Source organism: Eschrichtius robustus, chromosome X (assembly GCF_028021215.1).
Source record: "Eschrichtius robustus isolate mEscRob2 chromosome X, mEscRob2.pri, whole genome shotgun sequence".
NCBI classification, from domain to species: domain Eukaryota; kingdom Metazoa; phylum Chordata; class Mammalia; order Artiodactyla; family Eschrichtiidae; genus Eschrichtius; species Eschrichtius robustus.
This window is the reverse complement of record NC_090845.1, coordinates 95,433,612-95,460,631: the sequence shown is the minus strand read 5'-3', so window position 1 is coordinate 95,460,631 and position 27,020 is coordinate 95,433,612. Positions and strand designations below refer to the sequence as shown.

The following is a 27,020-nucleotide window of genomic DNA, read 5'->3' as shown; positions in this document are numbered from 1 at the left end:
TCTTCTCTTCCAGGGACAACTTGTACACATTCAGTCAGCTTGAGTAATAATGGTCTTTGTAATTAGGGCCAGTGCATCGGAAGAAGAGATACATTTTCCACTGACTCCCTGTTGCTCTCTAGAGAAGAAAAATATTGGCTACTGCTTAGGCTTACTCCAGAGTTTACAGTTTAGGGTATAATCTTAAATTCTTAAAATACAGCCTTTTAAAAAGATGTTAAGAAAGCAAAGTAGGACACTCTTAATTCTGTGACACCATGGACTTAAATTCACAGACACTAACTTCCTTTCAGTTAATCCCACCCTCAGAAGAAAGTCATGGTGGTAATTTCAAAGTCAAATTCTCTACAAGAGCTTGGTGTTTTAACATAACCACTTTTTTCAAAATCTCAGTCTTTTCCTTCTATTTGATCTAGTCATAAACTAGATGCTTCACAGTTATCTGCATAGTTAACCTAGACAATATCTGCTTGAGTATTTAGTCCCTTAATAGTTCACATCTTTCTGCTGTTTATCTCTTTTCAAAATTTACTCCCAGGTAACTCCAGAGTTCTACAATGATGTGTGAGACCAAGTCAACAAGTTTTAAAGTACAAGTGATTCATAAATAATTCTAAAATAAACTTATGCAATACAGTACAGAAGAGGCAGGGTACAAATTCATAACATAAGTATGTCCAATTACGAATAAATATAGGAAATGAGAGAGAACAGGATTTGTAAATGAGCCACACTTTTCTTTATATTCCTTTTAAATGTCAAGAAATTCAATTACTAAATATAAACACAGTACTCAAAAAGGCATTGTTAATAATTATTAGTGCAAAAAGGAAAATATTTTTAACTTAAATAGATCCAAACACTGAGAACAGGACCGAGGAAGCCAAATAACACTGTGTGCTCAAGAGTATTTCTTATTCAAGTAAAACATGTTGTTAGTATGGCACATCAAACTATTTATAATCCTCTGTTATTTGTATATTACAGAACAATAGTGAGAGCCTAAACAGAGAACACTGGAAATCATTTGACTAAATCAACAAAAAGGAAACTAAATAAACTTTTCTGGTGACAGTAATGACCAATTGCTATGCAACTGATTGTATCAAGGTATAATCAATTGGCTTAAGTTCTTCAGACTACTGAAATAAGTGGACCAACGATTTCATGGTCATATTTCAGTTATTTAGCTGACCATGTAGTAATCTAATTGGTTAGCCTGTAAATTCTATCCAGCTATCACTATAAAAATGGAATAGCTTATTAGTATGAGAAAACAGCATTTCCTACTAGATTAATAGAAATGACTGTAAATGATCAGAATAGCACTAGAATTGAATTTAGGCCCTGCCTGAAATATGTCAGAATAATAAAGAGAAGATAGAAAACATTAACCAATTTTTTCAAAGTTTTTTGTTTTTTATCAGTGGTATTTTACCACTTTTCCTCCTTATTCATGTTGTTTCAGAAGAAATTAATAAAATCCAACTCTCGTTTCATAGTCACAGTGACCTCGAGAGTCTCAGTTTCAACAATATAGAAAGCTTTGGCACTGCTGCATTCCACAGGATGGGGAAGGGTTGCCAACAGCTTCCTAAAAAACAAAACAAAATAAAAACCTAGAATCAGTGATATCAAGACAATGGGAAGCAATATATATCATCACAATGTTAGGAACCAAAATCTATTTAGACAGTATGAATACTGGATCAAAAATATGCCTAAATAGCACAAACAGTATACCATTTTTTTGTCCTTAAAAATCCAAGCAGTGGTTTTGACCACCCCTCTTTTTTTCTAAATTGACCTCATTTCACATTATATACACATAGTCTCAGGCTATGTTTATTGGCATAGAAATAGAACCATTGCAACTTTAAGTTGGTTGGATAGATCTGTTGCCAGTCATACTTATGTGTAGATGGAATGTGGCTGCCTGACAGAAACCTGAACATTGGAATGGTTCTAAATAATTCTGCTAACACAACTGAGTCTCTACTACTACTTTAGGTGTAGTTATTGAAACTCAGGCCTGGAATGATTTCAATACCAGATCAATGAAAGTGCTTTTCTCTGCCTGCTTCTGTTCTTTCTACTATACATTGACAAAAATTTCCTGTGAGAGATTGCTGAGTGTAGTTTGCAGTTTATGGCTCAGTTGCTGGATAACTGTATGCTTTAGATGCATGGTTGGCATGAGAATTATAGGTACATGAGCAAAAACAAATTCACTTGTTTCGCCTTATACTCATCTATACATGAGTATAAATACATGAGCATTTACATGAGCAGAATGTCCGCTCTTATCTTTCTTGGAGCCGGTAAGCATAGTGTTACAGGTGTCAAAGTTAGAAACTAAAGAAAGTAGATGTGAATATTAATAAACTAAAAAACAAGACACATTTCCAATAATACAACTTCAGGTAATAGCATGGCTCCAAAGCATGTTCGATTGTTTAGGAAAAGTGATAAAAACTTTAATTCTATCTTCTGTCTTCTATCTTTTTTTTTTTAATTTTTTTTTCACACACACACACACTGTATTTTATTTTTACAAGAGATAGACTGACACCAAGCATTGTACATGGATGACCACAACAAAAGCGACGACGATTGCAATTACCAAACATGAAACACACTCATACTATGTCATAATATTGACATTCAGTCCAGTAATCCTCCACTGTAACAGCTCCTTTACTTTGCAGTGAAAATTGATTTGTATATTCTTTGCCTCTGAGACCTTGTGGGATTTTTTTTTTTTTAATTCAGACAGAAAGTCACAAAAATTATACTCATCCTCATCAGTTCACTCAGTCCCATGTAATTAATTTTTTTTTCATCTTGATCTTTTGTTAGCACTTTTATGAGTTCATCAGTTATTCATTAGAGTTCTGAAAATGCTTATTCATTCAGTTCAGCAGTACAGTCGTTACCAGAAACCTGTACTTGTCAGAGTCTTTTCCATGAATTTCTTGAAGATGAAACCCTTTTATAGGAACATATTTGCAAAAGCATCAGAGTACACCCAGAACTGTCTGTAAATGACAAAAGACTTAAAAATGACCACGGTTAAAGATTTGATGAAAGTTCATAATAATGCAGCTGACAAGAAAATTAGTTATTTCTGAGATATACATTTTAAAGTAATAACTAGGATTATAACTTATAACATTATACCAGAACATATAAGATTTTTAGAAATTTCATGTAATGTCTGAAACATTTGTATTAACATATTTCCATACAAATAACCCAATGAAAGTTTAGTATTAGTTGTTTTGTTTATGTTTTTTTATACTGCAGGTTCTTATTAGTCATCGATTTTATACACATCAGTGTATACATGTCAATCCCAATCGCCCAATTCAGCACACCACCATCCCCACCCCACCACAGTTTTCCCCCCTTGGTGTCCATATGTCTGTTCTCTAAATCTGTGTCTCAACTTCTGCCCTGCAAGCCAGCTCATCTGTACCATTTTTCTAGGTTCCACATACATGCGTTAATATACGATATTTGTGTTTCTCTTTCTGACTTACTTCACTCTGTATGACAGTCTCTAGATCCATCCACGTCTCAACAAATGACTCAATTTCGTTCCTTTTTATGGCTGAGTAATATTCCATTGTATATATGTACCACCTCTTCTTTATCCATTCGTCTGTTGATGGGCATTTAGGTTGCTTCCATGACCTGGCTATTGTAAATAGTGCTGCAATGAACATTGGGGTGCATGTGTCTTTTTGAATTACGGTTTCCTCTGGGTATATGCCCAGTAGTGGGATTGCTGGGTCATATGGTAATTCTATTTTTAGTTTTTTAAGGAACCTCCATACTGTTCTCCATAGTGGCTGTATCAATTTACATTCCCACCAACAGTGCAAGAGGGTTCCCTTTTCTCCACACCCTCTCCAGCATTTGTTGTTTGTAGATTTTCTGATGATGCCCATTCTAACAGGAGTGAGGTGATACCTCATTGTAGTTTTGATTTGCATTTCTCTAATAATTAGTGATGTTGAGCACCTTTTCATGTGCTTCGTGGCCGTCTGTATGTCTTCTTTGGAGAAATGTCTATTTAGGTCTTCTGCCCATTTTTGGATTGGGGTGTTTGTTTCTTTAATATTGAGCTGAATGAGCTGTTTATATATTTTGGAGATTCATCCTTTGTCCATTGATTCGTTTGCAAATATTTTCTCCCATTCTGAGGGTTGTCTTTTCGTCTTGTTTATGGTTTCCTTTGCTGTGCAAAAGCTTTGAAGTTTCATTAGGTCCCATTTGTTTATTTTTGTTTTTATTTCCATTACTCTAGGAGGTGGATCAAAAAAGATCTTGCTGTGATTTATGTCAAAGAGTGTTCTTCCTATGTTTTCCTCTAAGAGTTTTACAGTGTCCAGTCTTACATTTAGGTCTCGAATCCATTTTGAGTTTATTTTTGTGTATGGTGTTAGGGAGTATTCTAATTTCATTCTTTTACATGTAGCTGTCCAGTTTTCCCAGCACCACTTATTGAAGAGACTGTCTTTTCTCCATTGTATATCTTTGCCTCCTTTGTCATAGATTAGTTGACCATAGGTGCGTGGGTTAATCTCTGGGCTTTCTATCTTGTTCCATTGATCTATGTTTCTGTTTTTGTGCCAGTACCATATTGTCTTGATTACTGTAGCTTTGTAGTATAGTCTGAAGTCAGGGAGTCTGATTCCTCCAGCTCCATTTTTTTCCCTCAAGACTGCTTTGGCTATTCGGGGTCTTTTGTGTCTCCATACAAATTTTAAGATGATGTGTTCTAGCTCCGTAAAAAATGCCATTGGTAATTTGATAGGGATTGCATTGAATCTGTAGATTGCTTTGGGTAGTATACTCATTTTCACAATGTTGATTCTTCCAATCCAAGAACATGGTATATCTCTCCATCTGTTGGTATCATCTTTAATTTCTTTCATCAGTGTCTTATAGTTTTCTGCATACAGGTCTTTTGTCTCCCTAGGTAGGTTTATTCCTAGGTATTTTATTCTTTTTGTCGCAATGGTAAATGGGAGTGTTTCCATAATTTCTCTTTCAGATTTTTCATCATTAGTGTATAGGAATGCAAGAGATTTCTGTGCATTCATTTTGTATCCTGCAACTTTACCATATTCATTAATTAGCTCTAGCAGTTTTCTGGTGGCAGTTTTAGGATTCTCTATGTATAGTATCATGTCATCCGCAAACAGTGACAGTTTTACTTCTTCTTTTCCAATTTGGATTCCTTTTATTTCTTTTTCTTCTCTGATTGCCGTGGCTAGGACTTCCAGAACTATGTTGAATAATAGTGGTGAGAGTGGACATCCTTGTCTCGTTCCTGATCTTAGAGGAAATGCTTTCAGTTTTTCACCATTGAGAATGATGTTTGCTGTGGGTTTGTCCTATATGGCCTTTATTATGTTGAGGTAGGTTCCCTCCATGCCCACTTTCTGGAGAGTTTTTATCAGAAATGGGTGTTGAATTTTGTCAAAAGCTTTTTCTGCATCTATTGAGAGGATCATATGGTTTTTATTCTTCAATTTGTTAATATGGTGTATCACATTGATTGATTTGCGTATATTGAAGACTCCTTGCATCCCTGGGATAAATCCCACTTGATTGTGGTATGTGATCCTTTTAATGTGTTGTTGGATTCTGTTTGCTAGTATTTTGTTGAGGATTTTTGCATCTATATTCATCAGTGATATTGGTCTGTAATTTTCTTTTTTTGTAGTGTCTTTGTCTGGTTTTGGTATCAGGGTGATGGTGGCCTCATAGAATGAGTTTGGGAGTGTTCCTTCCTCTGCAATTTTTTGGAAGAGTTTGAGAAGGATGGGTGTTAGCTCTTCTCTAAATGTTTGATAGAATTCCCCTGTGAAGCCATCTGGTCCTGGACTTTTGTTTGTTGGAAGATTTTTAATCACAGTTTCAATTTCATTACTTGTGATTGGCCTGTTCATATTTTCTGTTTCTTCCTGGTTCAGTCTTGGAAGGTTATACCTTTCTAAAAATTTGTCCATTTCTTCCAGGTTGTCCATTTTATTGGCATAAAGTTGCTTGTAGTAGTCTCTTAGGATGCTTTGTATTTCCGTGGTGTCTGTTGTAACTTCTCCTTTTTCATTTCTGATTTTATTGATTTGAGTCCTCTCCCTCTTTTTCTTGATGAGTCTGGCTAATGGCTTATCAATTTTGTTTATCTTCTCAAAGAACCAACTTTTAGTTTTATTGATCTTTGCTATTGTTTTCTTTGTTTCTATTTCATTTATTTCTGCTCTGATCTTTATGATTTCTTTCCTTCTGCTAACTTTGGGTTTTGTTTGTTCTTCTTTCTCTAGTTTCTTTAGGTGTAAGGTTAGATTGTTTACTTGAGATTCTTCTTGTTTCTTGAGGTAGGCTTGTATAGCTGTAAACTTCCCTCTTAGAACTGCTTTTGCTGCATCCCATAGGTTTTGGGTCGTCGTGTTTTCATTGTCATTTGTCTCTAGGTATTTTTTGATTTCCTCTTTGATTTCTTCAGTGATCTCTTGGTTATTTAGTAACGTATTGTTTAGCCTCCATGTGTTTGTCTTTTTTACGTTTTTTTCCCTGTAATTCATTTCTAATCTCATAGCGTTGTGGTCAGAAAAGATGTTTGATATGATTTCAATTTTCTTAAATTTACTGAGGCTTGATTTGTGACCCAAGATGTGATCTATCCCGGAGAATGTTCCGTGTGCACTTGAGAAGAACGTGTAATCTGCTGTTTTTGGATGGAATGTCCTATATATATCAATTAAATCTATCTGGTCTAGTGTGTCATTTAAAGCTTCTGTTTCCTTATTTATTTTCATTTTGGATGATCTGTCCATTGGTGTAAGTGAGGTGTTAAAGTCCCCCACTATTATTGTGTTACTGTCGATTTCCTCTTTTAGAGCTGTTAGCAGTTGCCTTATGTATTGAGGTGCTCCTATGTTGGGTGCATATATATTTATAATTGTTATATCTTCTTCTTGGATTGATCCCTTGATCATTATGTAGTGTCCTTCCTTGTCTCTTGTAACAGTCTTTATTTTAAAGTCTATTTTATCTGATATGAGTATAGCTACTCCAGCTTTCTTTTGATTTCCATTTGCATGGAATATCTTTTTCCATCCCCTCACTTTCAGTCTGTATGTGTCCCTAGGTCTGAAGTGGGTCTCTTGTAGACAGCATATAGATGGGTCTTGTTTTTGTATCCATTCAGCCAGTCTATGTCTTTTGGTTGGGGCATTTAATCCATTCACGTTTAAGGTAATTATCGATATGTATGTTCCTACTACCATTTTCTTAATTGTTTTGGGTTTGTTTTTGTAGGTCCTTTTCTTCTCTTGTGCTTCCCACTTAGAGAAGTTCCTTTAGCATTTGTTGTAGAGCTGGTTTGGTGGTGCTGAATTCTCTTAACTTTTGCTTGTCTGTAAAGCTTTTGATTTCTCCATCAAATCTGAATGAGATCCTTGCCGGGTAGAGTAATCTTGGTTGTAGGTTCTTCCCTTTCATCACTTTAAGTATATCATGCCACTCCCTTCTGGTTTGTAGAGTTTCTGCTGAGAAATCAGCTGTTAACCTTATGGGAGTTCCCTTGTATGCTATTTGTCGTTTTTCCCTTGCTGCTTTCAATAATTTTTCTTTGCCTTTAATTTTTGCCACTTTGATTACTATGTGTCTCGGCATGTTTCTCCTTGGGTTTATCCTGTATGGGACTCTCTGCGCTTCCTGGACTTGGGTGGCTAATTCCTTTCCCATGTTAGGGAAGTTTTCGACTCTAATCTCTTCAAATATTTTCTCTGGTCTTTTCTCTCTCTCTTCTCCTTCTGGGACCCCTACAATGCGAATGTTGTTGCGTTTAATGTTGTCCCAGAGGTCTCTTAGGCTGTCTTCATTTCTTTTCATTCTTTTTTCTTTAGTCTGTTCCGCAGCAGTGAATTCCACCATTCTGTCTTCCAGGTCACTTATCCGTTCTTCTGCCTCAGTTATTCTGCTATTGATTCCTTCTAGTGTAGTTTTCATTTCACTTATTGTATTGGTCATCTCTGTTTGTTTGTTCTTTAATTCTTCTAGGTCTTTGTTAATCATTTCTTGCATCTTCTCAATCTTTGCCTCCATTCTTATTCCGAGGTCCTGGATCATCTTCACTATCACTATTCTGAATTCTTTTTCTGGAAGGTTGCCTATCTCCACTTCAGTTAGTTGTTTTTCTGGGGTTTTTTCTTGTTCCTTCATCTGGTACATAGCCCTCTGCCTTTTCATCTTCTCTGTCTTTCTGTAACTGTGGTTTTTGGTCCACAGGCTGCAGGATTGTAGTTTTTCTTGCTTCTGCTGTCTGCCCTCTGGTGGTTGAGGCTATCTAAGAGGCTTGATGGGAGGCTCTGGTGGTGGGTAGAGCTGACTGTTGCTGTGGCGGTCAGAGCTCAGTAAAACTTTAATCCACTTGACTGTTGATGGGTGGGGCTGGGTTCCCTCCCTGTTGGTTGTTTGGCCTGAGGCAACCCAACACTGGAGCCTACCTGGGCTCTTTGGTGGGGTTAATGGCAGACTCTGGGAGGGCTCATGCCAAGGAGCACTTCCCAGAACCTCCGCTGCCAGTGTCCTTGTCCCCACGGTGAAACAGAGCCACCCCCCGCCTCTGCAGGAGACCCCCCCAACACCAGCAGGTAGGTCTGGTTCAGTCGCCCCCAGGGTCACTGCTCCTTCCCCTGGGTCCCGATGCGCACACTACTTTGTGTGTGCCCTCCAAGAGTGGGGTCTCTGTTTCCCCCAGTCCTGTCGAAGTCCTGCAATCAATTCCCACTAGGCTTCAAAGTCTGATTCTCTAGGAATTCCTCCTCCCGTTGCCGGACCCCCAGGTTGGGAAGCCTGATGTGGGGCTCAGACCCTTCACTCCAGTGGGTGGACTTCTGTGGTATAAGTGTTCGCCAGTCTGTGAGTCACCCACCCAGCAGTTATGGGGTTTGATTTTACTCTGATTGCGCCCCTCCTACCGTCTCACTGTGGCTTCTCCTCTGTCCTTGGACGTGGGGTGTCCTCCTTGGTGAAGTCCAGGGTCTTCCTGTCAATGATTGTCTAGCAGCCAGTTGTGATTCTGGTGCTCTCGCAAGAGGGAGTGAGAGCACGTCCTTCTACTCCGCCATCTTGGATAATCCTCCCTTCTGTCTTCTATCTTAATTAATGAATCTTTTTCTTAAGAGAAAGTACCTTCATGCACTGAGCATTTAATGTATAAGTACTGTAAGATCCAAATGACCTAGTGCAGCCTACATTCAATGTGGAAAAATATCTGTGTGTGAGTCTTTCATTTAGTGGGCTCTGATAAATGTCTAGAATGACAGCATAGCCAGAGCAGCTGCCTAAAGATGGATGGAGACAGGGAGAACTGCTAGGGGAACGGAAATTAACTCCATAGTGTGTAGATATGTGTGTGCTTCTAACAAGTGCACAAATATCATGAAAAATTGACTGTTCATTTAACCAACTTTCCTTGCAAAGATTGTGTGGAAGAGTAAATGCATGTATAACGTAATGGAAAAAAATTACAATACTCCTTGAAGTGAATGGTAGGAATAAGGAATATAATTTTTATAACATGAGACATTTTTTTGAGTGAATACATTTTTGAAATTATATTAAGTAATGAGAAAATATTTGATATGTTTTCATCTGTAGATCATTTGGGGTTAAATGCATCTACTGTAGAAATCAAGGTTAAGCTATGCATGTTATGTTGGGTTGTTTACACACAGAAGTCTTTTGTACCAGAGATCCAGTTTTGTTATTTTCTTGAAGCCCTACAATCAACAAAGGAGAATTATAGGTACTGATAATGGAAGGAAGAGAATGTGCTAGGAGCTGACTCTGCTCCCCGCACCCAGTTTGAAATGTCTATGAGTTACAAAGAAACACTGCACTCAACCAAAGTGTGCTCATGCTATACATCCAGATGAAAAGTGAACAAAGCAGTGAGATATTTAGACATTTTATCTAGCACTTGCCAGGTTCTATCAATTCCCTCCTTATAGAGTTAGTTTTGAGAGACAGGGCTGATTTATCCAGGTTTCAAGATAAACATTTTTATCAGAATTTTACCGTATACATTGTGTTTGGGGAACATGATTTGAACTTGTATAATAACAAGACTATTTTGAAAATATCAAATGTTTAATTGAATTTTTCCATTATCATCTGCATTATTATTTTTTTTAAATTTATTTATTTATTATTGGCTGTGTTGGGTCTTTGTTTCTGTGCGAGGGCTTTCTCTAGTTGCGGCGAGCGGGGGCCACTCCTCATCGCGGTGCGCGGGCCTCTTACTGTCGCGGCCTCTCCCATTGCGGAGCACAGGCTCCAGACGCGCAGTCTCAGCAGTTGTGGCTCACGGGCCCAGTTGCTCCGCGGCATGTGGGATCTTCCCAGCCCAGGGCTCGAACGTGTTCCCTGCATTGGCAGGCAGATTCCTAACCACTGCGCCACTAGGGAAGCCCCATCTGCATTATTTTTAAATGTATTCATGCAACTTGAGGATCTAGTGATAAATTAGCTGTTAGAATTTTTGTTTTAAGCAATTGATAAGACTTTTTGTTGATTTTTAGATGAATATAATAAAATTTAACCTTAGAGCCCCACAGTATCCAATACGCTTAAAGATTGCTTCTTTCATGCCATCACTGTACCAGAAAGCCACATGCAAGACTTACAACTTAAGAGGTTTTCACCTCTAGCTATTTTTCCTGACAGATAAGCAAACTGTATCTGAATGTCAAGGACTATGTCTTGGTGGTATCAACCTACTCCAAATGTATGCATGTAAAGTAGGAAAAAATCTAGGTATTTACAAATATATGTTTATATTACCTAGATCAAACATCTGAATGATTGACTTTTTCACTTTTCTTCAGACTTTAGGAGTGAAAGAAAATAATTACGTACACTTTTATAAAGGATATTGACTAAAGATTCATTAATATTATAATATTCATTACTCTAGTTCTAAGTTTTACTCACTTATTAGGAGTACGGAGGTCAAGGGTCATTTCCTGAATGTTGATTTCAATTTCAGAAAGGTTCGTATTTGGCAGTTTAATTTTAATCTGAAAGAGAAAATGAAAAATACCGTTGTCTTGAGGAACAGTTAATTTGAAGAGTGCAGTAAAATATGGGGGAATGAGAAATAATATTTATTTAATGCCGACTATGTGCCAGACTATGCTCTTTACTCATAACAATCTTGAGAAGCAGTGATTATTACCCCCATTTTACAGATGGAGAAACTAAGATACAGAAAAGTTTAGTGAGTGACCCAAGGCAACTGTCTGTAATTTGACTAAGATCTATCTGCCTCCAAAGCTATTATAGAAAAACTTTGGTTACATGCCTGTACATTCATTGCTTGAAGGTGCATACTAGTGCACCTGCTAGAGTTGGGGGCCTTCAACTACTTTTATATCACTGGGTACTTTGTATAAAAAGTGGTTAGTTCTCATGTTGGGTGTGGGTTGGTGATGCCATGTTGTAGTCTCCTGGTATAAACTCCCATACACATTTCCTGGAGAAATGTAGGGGTCCAGAAAAGTTGTTAACAGAACAAAAGAGAAATAACAATATGACCCCTACACAAAAATGGGACTATTTATTGATTTAGTAAGATTTCACTTAAAACTGTCTCATCTCAATAATGAGCTAGAAGACTTGAAATATTGGACATCTGGTGAGTTCAGAGCTGGAATAGCAAGCATAAAAGCAACAGGTTATAAAGGAAATACATATCAAATAAGTAGTGGGAAAAATTGAAATTCCTTATAAGAAGCTTAAAATAGGCAATAGTGTTTTTGTGATATAAAGTATGTGAATAAATACATGTTTGTGAGTTATATTTTACTTTATTAAATCTGTATATAAACAAACATTTGTAAATAGAGCTCTACAGGTCCTACTATCTAAATATATCTTTTAGTTAATATTTTCATTAAACAAAGAATTACCTCCTAATTTATATTTTGAAAATTCAAATCTTCTTAATTAGAGATGCTTTTAATGAGAGAAATAGAACATTTCTCAAAGAGGTAGTTATAGGGGCTCTACCTCAAATTACATGAGCAGTTTACTGGACAAGAAAGACCTATTCTTACTTCAATAACATTCAGATCTGATAGTCAGGTTGAGATGTTCTTTAGTTGCAGGATGACTCATTTCACCTGGACTAAGAAGTACAAATATTTGTTTCTTTAGTTTGAAATGTTTATCTCTTTCAAGGTAAAAAATTATTTCCCCAGGGTTGAAATGACATTTGAGTAAGGAAAAAAAAATTATGACAAGTGAAATTTAGATACAACTTTTGGGTAGAACTTCAAAGTGGTTCTTAAAATTGTTTGCAACTCTAGTTAAGGGTAATTCAGAAACAACTCATTAATTTTTCCTCTTGAGGAAATTAAAATTGTGTACTAAAATGGTTTCAGAGGAGGGACAGGAGAAGGAACAAATTAAGTTCCTTAATGGTACACATTAATATCTCATAAAGTAGAAGATTCAATGAAGAGTCAACAGAAAAACTCCTCCTGAAACATGAATCAGACTTCTTCAGAAATACTTTCATTGAATACCTGGAAAATAGACATTGTTATTATTGACTTTGAACTGACTGTACCCAAGACCTAACTTGTCCAGTATTAGTAAATACAGTATGTCACTGACCAGACAAAGGGGTTGATGTTCCTCTCTTTACATAGGAGGCAAACTGAATTCATTTCAAAGAAAAATTATTGTAATAGGTAAACTAATGAAAATGGCTAAAAATGTCATTGGGAAACTTTCAACCTTCTGGGAGCTCAACCTTTGGAGTCAAACTTGGGCTTGAATTCTGGTTCTGTCACATATTATTGTTTATTAGTTATCTATTGTTGTATAACCAAAACCAATTATACCTCCTCCCCCCTTAATTTAATGGCTCAAAACAACAATAAACTTTTATTATCTTACACATTTTTCATAGGTTAGGAATTCAGGAGTGGCTTAGCTAGGTAGTTCTGGCTTAGTTAGGGTCTATCATGAGGTTGTGGTTAAAATACTGGCTGAGCTGCAGACATCTGAAGGCTTTACTGGGGCTAGAGAATCTGCATCCAAGATGGCTCACTCACATGGCTGTTGGCAAGAGGGCTCAGTGTTAGGGGAACCACTAACCAAAACCACACGCCCTGGCCAGGCCCGACAGTAACCACTTGCATGAGTTACCTTACAACAGGAGGTCCTGGTAAGGAATGCGGAACTAACAAGCTACTACCAACCGAAGAATTCGGGAAAGGTTAAAAGGAGACGCCAGTCCATATGCCCTACCAACCTCCCAGAATCCTCCTCGCTGGAATCCATCTTGGCTGAGCCATGCGCACACCAGCAAGAAGGACCCTGAGTCAGAGTGACTGGCCAGAGACAACCCGGAAACTAGCCCCATTACCATAAAACCTGAGGCTGGGAGCCATGTGGCAGAGCAGTTCTCCTGGGTTCCCTTACCCTGCTGCTTTCCGCCCAGGTGCCCCTCCCCAATAAAGTCTCTTGCTTTGTCAGCACGTGTGTCTCCTTGGACAATTCATTTCTGAGTGTTAGACAAGAGCCCACTCTCGGGCCCTGGAAGGAGTCCCCCTTCCTGCAACATCTGTTCTTCACCACATGGATTTCTCCATAGGACTTAGGGCCCTGAGTGTCCTTACGACACAACAGCTGTCTTCTCCCCAGAGTGAATGATCCAAAAGTGTGAGACAGAAACCATGCCTTTTTAAAAAATGTAGCCTCAGAAATTATACGCTTTCATTTCTGTAATATCCTATTGGTTATACAGGTCAGCCCCATTCGATGTGAGAGGGGACTACACAAAGGGATGAATATCAGGAGGTGAGAATCATTGCGGGCCATCTCAAAGCCTGGCTACCACCATACCCAACACTAACTTCAATTTACACTTCTGCCTTCTGGCCTTATGAATAAAAAGTAACAGGAAAAGAGTCCACTAATTTAAAGTTTGTGAGATCCCTTTTTCCCATGTTCATCCTGTCTTCGGGCAAGTAGTTGAAACTACTCCTTTAGTCTCTGTAGGAATTCACTTTGGGGCTTTCCTGGAAATGGGTAAATGTAGGTCAAATTACTTACAAATTGTTTTTCATTGTCATTCATTTATTCTCCTCTATGTGTTGTAACAGAGCTGGCTTAATATGCCAAAACCTTTGGGGTGGGGTCATTAATGTGAGATTGTCATTTTGAGTTTTAAATTTCCTCTTTATTGTCTTTTTCTTATGCTAAATTTATATGACAAGGTGGTTCTTAAAGACATTATATTCCTATAATCTGTAAGTGATTAATACAGGCTCCCCAGGTCCTCTGATGAGTGTCTTTGATCATATTTTAAGTTGTTTGAAAATTGAAATGAGAAGGCCAAACAGCAAGTGTTCGTTGGAGATCAACCATTTTAGGCTTCCTCCTGAACTGTCACTTCCTGAATGCCAGAACAAAAGAATAAGTGATACACACCTTATATATATAACTTGACCAGTCTATGCTACGTACTGAAATTTTAGTGAAGCTTAAGATATACAGAAAAATTTGGCCTGTCACTTTGGAAGATAGTCTTACTTTACAGGTTCTAGATATTGTAAAAATATTTTCATTTGACAGAAATACAGCAACTACCTCCAATATACTTGATTTTTAGCAAAGAAATTAAGACTATATGAGTTTCCATTTGAAACATAACATTAGGAAACTTTGATTAACAGAAAAAGTTGGGGTAGGACCCATTCTGAATTGCTTCAGTGATTTAATTTCCCATTGTTTAACTACGGAAACACATGTGAGATATTTTTTCCATTGCAGCCATAATAAATATTTTATAAAAACTCTCAGGAACAATGATAATCTATAGGAAAGTGAAAAAATTTAAAGGTGATGGATCCCCCTACTTTGAAATTGTATAAGTATTTACCTCTGGAGAATAAAAATATAGAGGTATGTGTTCTCCAAAACTAGGACACAAAACCAACAGATGTCTTTTAATATTAATGGATACATTTTCTATAAAGTTACCATGGTGAAACATTCCAGTACTCTATGGCCATGTCTGTTTCATAAGATCATGGAGCATGACTCCTCTCCTCTCACAGGAGTGAAGAGTAAGCTCAGCTCATTCTGGAGTAAGAACACTCATCTACAGGACCTTCATACTTCTACTGTTACCCACACTCATCCCCAAACACAGCCTCACCACCGTTATCTGTCTTGAGACTACCAGAACTAAATTCATTATACTTTTTTTTTTGGCTGTGTTAGGTCTTCGTTGCTGTGCGAGGGCTTTCTCTAGTTGCGGCAAGCGGGGGGCCACTCTTCATCGCGGTGCGCGGGCCTCTCACTATCGCGGCCTCTCTTGTTGCGGAGCACAGGCTCCAGACGCGCAGGCTCAGTAGTTGTGGCTCACGGGCCTAGTTGCTCCGCGGCATGTGGGATCTTCCCAGACCAGGGCTCGAACCCGTGTCCCCTGCATTGGCAGGCAGACTCTCAACCACTGCGCCACCAGGGAAACCCTAAATTCATTACACTTTTATCTCTCTGTGTCAAAATACAGGAAGCCTCAGATTTCCAAGTCCTTCCTTATCACCTAATAATTACCATCTGGTCTTCTATTTTGTTTCCATTTCCTACCCCTTACCAACTCATGTAACCCTTCCATTAGGTCTTCTGGAACACATAGTACAACATACCTTATTTCATAAGCCTCTTTTAATATTCTCTGCAATTTTTCTTAGTTTAACTGAAATCTGGATCTCCCTTGATGACAGATTCCCTTATAGTCTTCTCAATTTGTGCCTGTTTTTTTTTCCCTCTCAATCCCCTTATATCACCGGGCCTGCCCCCTTCCTTCCAGCTTTTTAAAATAAATCTCATGTCTTTCACACTATACCACCAATTACCCTCCTTGTTGCAACCATCTACCAATTCCTGAGTCAGACCTCCCACCCCAATTTCTCTAAGAATAGTTCTTTGTTCTCCACTGATATTTCTACCATTAACTGCTATCTTAAATATTGGTGATTTAAATATCCACTTACATAACATTTCCACCATCCTAGCCTCACTTCTTGATGAGGTGAGATGCCTTCAGGTCTTTGAACAAATATTTCCTTCTCAGTGAGGTCTTCCCTGACCACGCTATTTAAAGTTGCAGCCACTACCTACACTAGTATTCCATATCACTGCCCCTTGCTCTTTTCCCCTTCACAGCATTAATCACCTTCCAACGTACAATAAAATTTATGCATTTATTTTGTTCATTTCTCTCTCCCACTAGAAAGTATGCTCTGTGAGTACAGTGATATTAGAACAGTACCTGGCACATCATAGGTACTCAATAAATATTTGTTGAGTAAATGAATAAGTGAATTTATGCAAAGATGTTTCAATATTAAGAAATTGAATTTACCAATAGATCAAAAGTAAAAATATCATATGATTTCCACAAATCTTAAAAAGACATTTAATCAAATTCATCATCCATTCCTGCTTAGAACTCTTAATAAAATCAGAATAGATGAATAGTTCCTTAACACACAAGCCAAAATTCAATATCGGGCTGGATGAGGAAACATTAGAAACATTCTAACTGAAGGGAGAAATAAGAAATAATACCATTATTTACCACCATTATTTAATGTAGTTCTGGATGCACTAACTCATGCAATTAAACAGGAAAGAGGCCTTCCCTGTTGGCGCAGTGGTTGAGAATCCACCTGCTAATGCAGGGGACATGGGTTCGAGCCCTGGTCCAGGAAGATCCCACATGCCGTGGAGCAACTAAGCCCGTGCGCCACAACTACTGAGCCCGCGTGCCACAACTACTGAAGCCCACATGCCTAGAGCCCGTGCTCCACAAAGAAGCCACCGCAATGAGAAGCCCACGCACTGCAACAAAGAGTAGCCCCCGCTCTCTGCAACTAGAGAAAGCCCACGCGCAGCAACAAAGACCCAATGCAGCCCAAAATAAATTAATTAAAAATAAACAGGCAAGAAATAGGAGGTAAAATTATCATTATCTGAGGGAAGAGCATTCCAATTGGAACGAACAGCAAGAATCAGGAAATAACTTGACATACTGAAGGAACAGAATGAAGGCCAGGGTGGCTAGAACATAATGAAAAAGGAAGAAAATGTGGTATTAGATGAAACTGAAAAAGTAGGTAGAGGTCAGATCACATAGAGCCTCATAGATTAAGATAAAGATTTTGGATTTTGTTCTAAGTGCAATAGGAAGCCATTGGGGGTTCTGGGCAAAGAAGTGATGTGACCTGATATATCACTTTTTAAAAAGGATTTCTCTGGACACTGTGTAAAGTTTTCAAGGGAGCAAGAGTGGAAGGAGGGAGATGAATCAAGAGAGAATCATAATGGTCCAGGTGAGAGATGATGGTGGTTTGAAAGATGATGGTAGTTGTGGTGATAATGACAATTAGGTGGATTTCGAATATATTTTAAAAGTAGAGCCAATAAGACTTGCTGATGAATTGCATATGAGGTATAAAGGAAAGAGAAATAAGGAATGATTTAAGTTTTTAGCTTGTGCAATTGGGTGAATGTTGTTGCCATCTCCTGAGATGAGGAAGATCAGTAAGAAAGAGGTTTGGGGAAGACAAGAGTTCTATTTTGGACATGTTAGGTTTGAGTTGCCTATTAAACAAGTGGGCAATGTCAAGTAAGTGGTGGGTTATATGAATCTGAAGCTCACGGGAGAGGTCAAGACTAGAGAGATAAATAAAAAAAAAAAAAGCCATGGGACTAGATGGAAAGAGAATAGAGAAAAAAAAGACATAGGTATTTTTCACAGACCTAGAGAACTTCAGGCAGGAGAAGAAGAGCCAGTGATCTGGGACCAAAGAAGATGAGGAGTGTCCAGTGATTTGGGAGGAAAACAAGGAGAGAGTGAGGTCATTAAAGAGAAAAAAGTGTTTCAAGAAGGAAGGAGTAATCAACAGGGTGGAATACTGCTGAGTGGTCACTCTCATGTCTTCAATCTCTCTTTTTCTAATTTTGTCCAGGACAACTCTTCATTTTTCAGGACTGTCCCTCTTATTGCAGGATCTAGAGCATCCCTGGCCCCTGAGTACTAAATGTCAATAACACCCTATAGCCAAAAAATGCGTCCACCCATTTCTGTAAGTCCCCTAAGGGCCCATACCATGACTACTTCTTTACGGTTTGTTCATCAAGTCTAGTGACACGTAGTAGGCAGTCAATAAATATTACATGAGTAAATGAATGGATTCTTGTCATCAACTGAAAAGCATTCTTAAGTCTCTCCTATCCTAAAAAAAAAAAATCCCTAAACCGGGCCTCCTCTTCAACAAACCATCTCCTCTCTCTCCTCCCTTTCACTGCTAAACTTTCTCAAAGAGCAATCTATATTTGCTGCCTTCTCTTCCTCAATTCCTATCCACTTCTCAGCTTTCTGCAACCCAGTGTTGGCCCCTACCATGCCTCTGAAGCTGCTCTCTTCCAGAAATCACCAAAGTCTTCTTAACTGATGAATCTAAAAATTTCTTCTGCATCCTAATCCTGCTTTACTTTTCTACAGCGGGAGATACTATTATGGTTTTCCCCATCTCTGCATATCCTTCTGAGTTCCTCTTCTTTTATCCATCCCTCAAATATTTGTGTTTTCTATGGTCAACCTGTGAATCTGCTTGCATAGATTCAGAAGTTTCTGCCAGTTCTGGTTCAAGGATTCTGGATCATGTAATTAAAATATTTGATGAAACCTCCTCAAAATGACATAATCAGAATGTAAAATTACTGATTTTGTTACCAAGTAACATGTATAAGATCTCTTTCACCCTTATTTAGTACCTGACTTTAAGCCCATCTCAAACTCCCTCTCCCTCTCTCTTACCTCTCTGTCTTTCTCAGTCTCTATCTGTGCATCTATCTATCTCTATCTCTCTCATTTTCGGGGACTTTTATTTTCAACTCTACTAATTTTGGTATTATTTAAAATTTTAAATATATATAAATTCCATCATCAGAAATATATTAAGTCTATACAATTAGATTAGCTTTTAAGGAGGGTATTCATCCCCCTACCATCGTTATGGAAAATATTATGATGATATTAACTATAAATGTATCTATATTACTGAAAGAACTATCAGAAATTTAATTGAAGGTTTACTGTGCTGCCTGGAGCTGATAATAAGGAATTGTATTACAGATGAAATATCCTTCTCCCTGACACACAGTCTGATAAATAACCAGTCAGGTAAGGTTAGCATAATCAGAAAGCCTACCATAAAAATGTGTCCATCCTCCAGAATTTTAAATGCGAAAGAGAATCCACTCCATTATCAAGCAGCCAAATCTGTTTATTCATAAGGAGTAAATGAAAATGACTGTTTTAACCTTAAGAGAGAAATCGGGATTTGAGAAGCATGCCATTAAAGAAAGAAGTGAATTCTCAGAGGACGTGCAGACACTTTGCTCAGAATGATTGATAGCTCTTTCTGAGATGAATATGTGTGATAAAACATGTGACTCTTGGTTGTGTCTGCCAGATGGTGACTGACTCCTATGCCATCCCTGACTCTCACCCCATTCCCAGTGAGGTTTAAAGATGGAGTAAGGCTCATATCCCAGTGAGGAGGTGACAATGAAAAATAAAAAGAGGCTTAATGGCTTGTTTTTAGTCACATTAACATGTCCCCTTATCAATATAGATCCATTATAGTAGGAGCACCAAAATATTATGTATCCATGGCAGCTCAGAAAGAGTATCAAGCCATTTGCAGTTTTGTCCCCGCTCCTAGAACAAATGATGGGCCATTTGTCAGAATATCAACAAACCTAGCCCCATTCATTTTTGGATTTTAGAGATAGTGTGCTGTTAAACAGCCATGCGTGAACATGGAAATCCACTGACCTACTTCCCCACTGCACCCATCCCCATTTCTGCCACAAATAGTCCTATGGGGAAGCCAGGCTATCTCCTTACATATCTTTGATACCTAAAATTCCTTTCCCACTCTCCCCAACTGGCACTCAAGAGGTCAGGTACCTCAGTAATCCCTGTTTCTCAGGGATAGGCAGGTTCCCATTCTTCCCACCTTGTTTCTAGGACAGCTTTTTGGCTTCTCCATCATCATTGTTTGCATTTCTAAAGCCATGCCACAATTCCAACTTCATTTTATTGAGACAATGTCTCTTAGTTTTCAATACCTAGCCTGGAACTTGAGTAAGAATTTACAACGTATCTGTTAGAACTTTGTCTCTGACTGTTGAGCCCATCCCAAGGGCCATTTATTCTGTTTCCAGTCAGTCCCATTTCTGCAAGTTTCCTAGTATCCCCCTCAACTCCTCCCCCTCTCCAAACATACACATGTTACTTAAAAACAGTTCTACTTCATTCCAAGCCTGATGAAAGCCAGCACTCTGTGGTATTATGTTCTAACCCCTGCAGAGAGCAAACACCAACTCTGAAAATCAACATCTCTAGTCTCTATCTTTGAATTCCATAGAGACTTGTATTTCTAACAGCCTGCTGGACACATCCAACAAGATTTTCTGCAGGCACTTCAAACTCAATATTACCCGAACTTAATATTTTTCTTACAGAACTTTGCCTTCTTTCTCTTTTGCATTCCATACCTGATCCCTACAACACAAACAAAACCACCCTTTGTTTACTCTCATTCCAAAAGTAATAGATAGTAGTTGCAAAAAATATAGAAAATTCAGATGAACAAATATGAATAAAAAACATCTCTAAGACTACCATCCAGATTATAAACCACTTTACCCTAAGACTACCATCCAGATATAAACCACTTTACCCTAAGACTACCATCCAGCTATAAACCACTTTACCTCCCCATATCTCGATTAATGCCATCACCATTCACCTAGTCACTCAAGCTAGAAATCTGACTCCTGTTTCTCCCTTACATATCACATTCAACCACTTTCTAAATCCTGTCGACACTACAGTGGATCCTTGAACAACACTGGGTTTGAACTGTGCGGGTCCACTTATATGTGTTTTTTTTCCAATAAATACATACTACACATCTACAGTTGGTTGAATCCATGGATGCAGAACCACAGATGTGGAGGGCCAACCATAAAGTTAGAAGCAGATTTCTGACTGTGTGGAGGGTAGGCGCCCCTAACCCTTGCATTGTTCAAGGGTCAACTGTACCTCCAAAATGTTTACTGAAACCATTCTTTCCTCTCTATCCCCACTGCCATAGTCCAGGCTCTTACTTCTCTTACCTGAACTAGTGCAACTGTCTATCAACTGGTTTTCCTATCACCAGTCTCCCAAACTCACACTCATCTCTTACCATAATCTCCACCAACAACTAGAGTTGTTCTGAAATACACATCTACTTGTTTAACTCACTTACTTTGAAACGTCTAGGAACTCTAATGCCCACAAAATAAGTCCCAATTTCATGGTATCTTAGTCTGCTTGGGCTGCCATAACAAAATACTATAGACTGGAAGTCTGAGAATGTCAGACATGCCAACATGGTTGGCTTCTGGCGAGAGCTCTCTTTCTGGCTTGTAGATGGCTGCCTTTTCACCGTGCTCACATGGCAGGGATAGAAAGCAAGCAGGGCAAGCGCTCTGGTATCTCTTTGTATAAGAGCACTAATATCATCATGAGGGCCCCACACATGTGACCTCATCTAAACCTAATTACCTCCCAAAGGCTCCATCTCTGAATACCATCACACTGGGAGTTAGGGCTTCAACATATGAATTGGGGGGGGGTGGCCACGATTCAGTCCACAGCATATGGTATGATATTCAAAGACTTTTACAACTACCTCTAAGCTGGGTATTCTGTTTTATCTTTTATTACTCCACACCAGTGCATTCTGGGGCTCCAAGAACATCACATATAGTTCTCAAAACACATCATATACTTTCACAGCACTATGCCTTTGCTCATTCTGTTTACTCTGCTTAGACAGCTGTTCCACCCTGGCAAACTATTATGTTCTTCAAATGTCATCAGATCCCACCTGTTTTGTGAAGTCTGCTTGGATTTCCTCTTTTTTGTACCCATATCACTTCTATCAAATTCCAACTGCCTCGATTCACATCGTAGTTCTGCCAGAGTTTTAATGTGTGACCTTAAGCAAGTTATTTAACTTCCTTGTGCTTCAGTAACCTCATTTGTAAAATGGGGATAACAGCACTTATTTCACAGAGTTTTGGCATGGGGATTAATGAGTTACTATGCGCAAAGTTCTTAGAGAAATGCCTGGCACATAGTAAGCATTATATAAATTGTTTGCTGTTACTATATCACGTTAAGTGAAGACAATCAGGATAGAAACTTTTATTTATGGACCGTAAATGTAGGGAAATGGCTCCGCTATGGCATTCTGGCAACTGTGCACTATTCACATAGGCCACGTAGGCAGGGCTCCACTTCAGTCTGCCCTCAGTCTTGGCAGAACATCCTGTGATTCTCCTAGAGCAGGAGAAGATAGGCAGTCTTGTGAGGAGCTGCCTCAAGGCTGTTTCTTATGTCTTTCTATCTTGTGGGAGGCTCCCTATCTTGCAGAGGATGCCATGAGGTTCCAATAAGGCATAGGATTTTCCACCTCCCTCCCCCTGGGTATAGAGGCAGGCTGTAAAACAGCTGAGCTGCAGTCTAGAGTTGGCTCTTCAGCAAGAGTGCCTCACTACTCATGTCACCTGTCATCTGGCTCCTGTAGTTCAATGTTGTCCTGTGGGGCAAAGGGACACGGGGAGCTTACACCATGCTGATCTTGCTTATGCCATCTGTATAAGTAATAAACTATATCCTTTTGGACTTGTTTCCTTATCGGATGGACCTATGAAAATCTGTGCTGCTGCTTATGGACTATTTGACCTCTTAACAGTAAGCACCTGGAGAGAAGGAGAACCTTACATTTATTTTGTTCAACACTGTATGTCAAGTGTCTGGCCTGTAGTAAATGCTCAATAAGTATTTGTTGAATTTTAAAAATTACAGAAAACAATGATAAATATGTATTCAAGGATATGTATCAAATCCATTATAGGAGAAGTCTTGTGGGGAAGGATGGAGAGTATAGAAGATAAAAGAGAAAATATAATTTAAGATAAAATAAAATAAAATAAAATAAAATAAAATAAAATAAAATAAAATAAAATAAAATAAAATAAGACAGAGGCGTTCTACTCATGAAGTTTAAGGAAAAACATATGCATGTCACCTAGGAGGAAAAGCCCTCTAGATTCTCTTATATCAGTGTAAGAGACATTGTAAGCATGACCTTATTTTCCCAACTGTAATGTAAGGAGGAAAGTCTAAATCAACACTTTCAAACTGTGTTCCAAAGAGCCTCAGTTTTTCTCCTAGGAGCTGTCTCATAGATGATAGTACCCTTTTAACCGAGGCAGTAGTACGTGTTTTATATGTTAGGCTTTCTCACAGAATTTTGTTTGAAGAAAAGAGTTGGCAGCTAAAAACAAAACAAAACAAACCTGCAAACCACTGGCCTAGTTCTATCTCTAAAATTAATGTACAGCATGATGACAATAGTTAATAATACTGTATTGAATATTGGGAAATTGCTAAGAGTAGATTTCAGGTGCTATCACCACACACACCCACACACACAAATGGTATGTGAGGAGATGATATGTTAATCAGCTTGACTGTAGAAATCATTTCACTATGTATATGTATATCAAATCAACATATTGTACACTTTAAATATATACAGTTTTTATTTAGAAAATAAAATGCCCAAATATAGATTAAGGCACAGGAAGCTTGGTAACTACAAACTCAGGAGTAGAGCAGCAGGCATAATTTGGATAATGGAACTCTCTGGGTTGGGGTTAGAAGGAAAAGATGGAAGGTTTGATGAAGACATACATGTTCTTAACTCAGAATTTTGTTTAGGATCAACACTTTGATTTAGGACTCATAAATCTTGCTTTCTTATTTGGAGTCTGGGGAGGGTAAAGGAAAGGTGGTTCTTGTAAATTTTTAAACCCCAAATCAGCCCTTGTATTTAAACAGATTGTTTGTGTTCCTATTACCGTCCTCAGCTTAAGCAGAGGGCTTCTTCTTAAAGTCTCTGGGTGAGATTGTTACATAGAGACCAGGTCCAGGACCCAAATAACATATTTAGCCAATTCTAAGGTGCTATTTTCCTCACATTTTTATGTTTCTGTTATTGGGATGAATCACACAATCAGTGTGTATATTTAATGTGGTAGTATACCTATTTTTCCTATGTTACTAAACAAATGGCACATCTACAATTTGATGATGTCTTAGAGTTGAAAAAATGCCATATTATTAACAGGAATAATAAGCTTAAAAATTGTGCAAGAAATATTTGAGATGAGGTCATCAACCTCTGCAGTCGGAGTCTTCCCAGCGGGGTTAAGCAATGACAGTGGATGTCTTCATTAATATGCCTATAGGATAAAATTCAAGCTGCAAATCTGTTTTTTTTTCTTTTTTGAGAGACAGATTACCAGTAACACCACTGTCCACAATTATTCTTTACTCTTGTTACACTCAATGCTTACCCAAATAGGTCATGCTATTTCATGCCTGGATACCTTTCCATGTGCTCTTACCTCTGTTTGGAATGCCCTTCTCGGAATGCTGTCCACTGGAGAAATCCTATCCACCTGGTGTCGATCCCTTTCTGCCCTTTCTGCTTCATGTCACCACGTACCTGGTATATGCCTCTAAATATGTACTTGCCATAGTGAACTGCAATGATTTGTTAGGTGCCCATCTCGTTACCTGTAAATTCCTTGAGGGTAATTGACTGTTTCTTATTTGTCTTTGTATCCCTAGTACTTAGGACAGTGCCTGGTATGTAGTAGTATTTAAAGATTGAATGTATGAAGAAAAAGAAAGAGAAAAAGAATGCTATACATGTGGTGAAGTGCCATAGCACCAACAAATGTTTCATCTGTTTCTGGTATTCAAAGGTGTCCATGTCTTATCCAAACCTTCTGAACTCCTGGCAAACTTAAAATTGTCAACACTGAATTTAATTGTTAATAATAAAATGGGTTCATTTATGTTGGTTTAGTCTCCCCAGTCAATTATAAGCTCATTAGAGGGAGGGATCAAGTCTTTTTCTGTACATACGTGTCGAGTTTTAGATAAATTGTGTACTCCTACTCTGAGGTGTGATTTAGTTTCCAAGATTATTCATTCAGCATACCTTTATTATTAATGCTGGGAGCAAGCTGCATGAGGGAAATGGAAAGGCTCACAACAGTTTTACTTATTTAGGGCCTAGAATTTCTTTAGAGTTTAGAGTAATCCGCAATACCAAACATCAAAAACGTAATCTTACAGTCATTTAAGAGAGAGAAATTTGAATATTACTTGTAAAACCCTGGGAGCTAATTACTTCAAGATCACTTGAAACCTTAACTCATTAAGTTTGAAAAATCTCCTGAGGTCCTTAAAGACGCTATTCCCATTATGTTATGTGATCCAATTGAATGTCTTAGATTTTGCTAATAAGAGAAAACCTGAAGTTTATGCAAAAGAGAGAATCCATTTATCTTTTGCTTAAGGAAAAATATTAAGCATCTCCTATGGGTACCTCAGTACTCTGTGTTGTAGAGTATTATAAGAGAGGGAGGGGAGAATACAGATGCACAGCCCCTGATCTCAAAAAATAAATTCCCAGCACCAAACACCAGAATTACTAGTGTATATTGCCAAAGTGAGTTGCATTCCACACTCTTGGTTAGGCCCAGTAAGGAAGTCTTATTGATATTGTTGGTATCGCTACTGTTATTATACAGAAACAGTGGCTTGGCAAAGGATGCTCTTCAACATGCTGTAGTGTCATTCAGATAAGGGAGCCAAGTAACATTTTGGATGTCTTTTGAGAGTGTTAAGTCAGTAGTTCAGATCCAAAATTTAAGAAAAATATCCCCTTTTACATCCCCCAATGTAAGCTGAGTCATTAAAAGAAATACAGATACAAGAGATAAGACAGATTCAGGGAAGGAAATATTTCATTTTGATTGACTGTCACTCATCAGAAATTAATAACCAATCAGATGACATGTATGGGACAGAACTAGGATGAAAGAAAATTCAGTCCAGATTGGGCAGTTTTATTAGGACTAGAAGTAGTGTGTTACATCATATGATTCTGTTTATTTGTAAATCTTATCCACATGTGTAAACTTAGTTTATTTTGTGCACGTTTACCAATTTTAAACTGTCTATCCTATTATTCCCTTAGTACCTCAAACATAGCAACCACTATTTTTAAAGGGTTTACAGCCTTGCCTATGGTATTATGTATACAACAGTCAATTTAACTATAATGGTCAAATGGAAAATGGGGAAGAAGGGAGAGGCTTACCACTAGATCCTTACAACATGCAGTTGAAGGGTCCTTTCTGGTCAATCCCAGGAACATATCTTCAGTTCCCACCTGCTGTTTGAACACAACTTCATATCTGAAAAAAAAGCCAGTGATATAGAGACTCAAATGAAAGAGCAATTTCCTGTCACAGAGTAGAAAACTAGAAACTTATGAGGACATGCTATTACAAAAAATAAAAGGACAAAATAAATAAAGTGCTTGCAGTTTTTCAGGCATGTAGCAGAATATAAGGGAACAAAAGTCTAGAAATTCAGTCAAAAATACCTAACACTGTCAGGATTTATGTTGTGTACACTGTTTTCTAAAAATAAAGCTTGACTATTTCAGAGCCATACAAATAAAATAGATTGAGGGAACTTCTAATAAGATTCTAATAAGAGTAAAAGCAGAAGAAAGAAGGAAGGTCCTTTCCTGGAAAACAATGGCTCAGAAGAATAGTGAGCCCATAATCCAGGGTTTGATGGATAGATGGAAACCTTCTTCTGTTAAATTTAAGCCTCAGAGTAGAGTTAGAAAATCCAGGTTTAGTACTCTTTCTGTCATTAACTGTGTGATCGTGGTCAAGTCACAAACTCATGT

At 38.1% G+C, this 27,020-nt stretch overlaps 1 protein-coding gene across 2 annotated transcripts in view; it reads right to left on the bottom strand.

The window, feature by feature from the left end:
• Positions 1 to 1,347: 1,347 nt before the first annotated feature.
• Positions 1,348 to 27,020, bottom strand: part of DNAAF6 (dynein axonemal assembly factor 6) — a 45,504-nt gene continuing 19,831 nt past the window's right edge. For both annotated transcript variants that reach the window (XM_068533809.1, XM_068533808.1), the window contains exons 5-7: positions 26,418 to 26,514; positions 11,017 to 11,102; positions 1,348 to 1,594 (exon numbers count right to left, since the gene is read on the bottom strand). In XM_068533809.1, the coding sequence (XP_068389910.1) occupies positions 1,465 to 1,594; positions 11,017 to 11,102; positions 26,418 to 26,514 (313 nt within the window). In that variant the 3' untranslated portion in view covers positions 1,348 to 1,464. The remainder of the gene's footprint in view (positions 1,595 to 11,016; positions 11,103 to 26,417; positions 26,515 to 27,020) is intronic.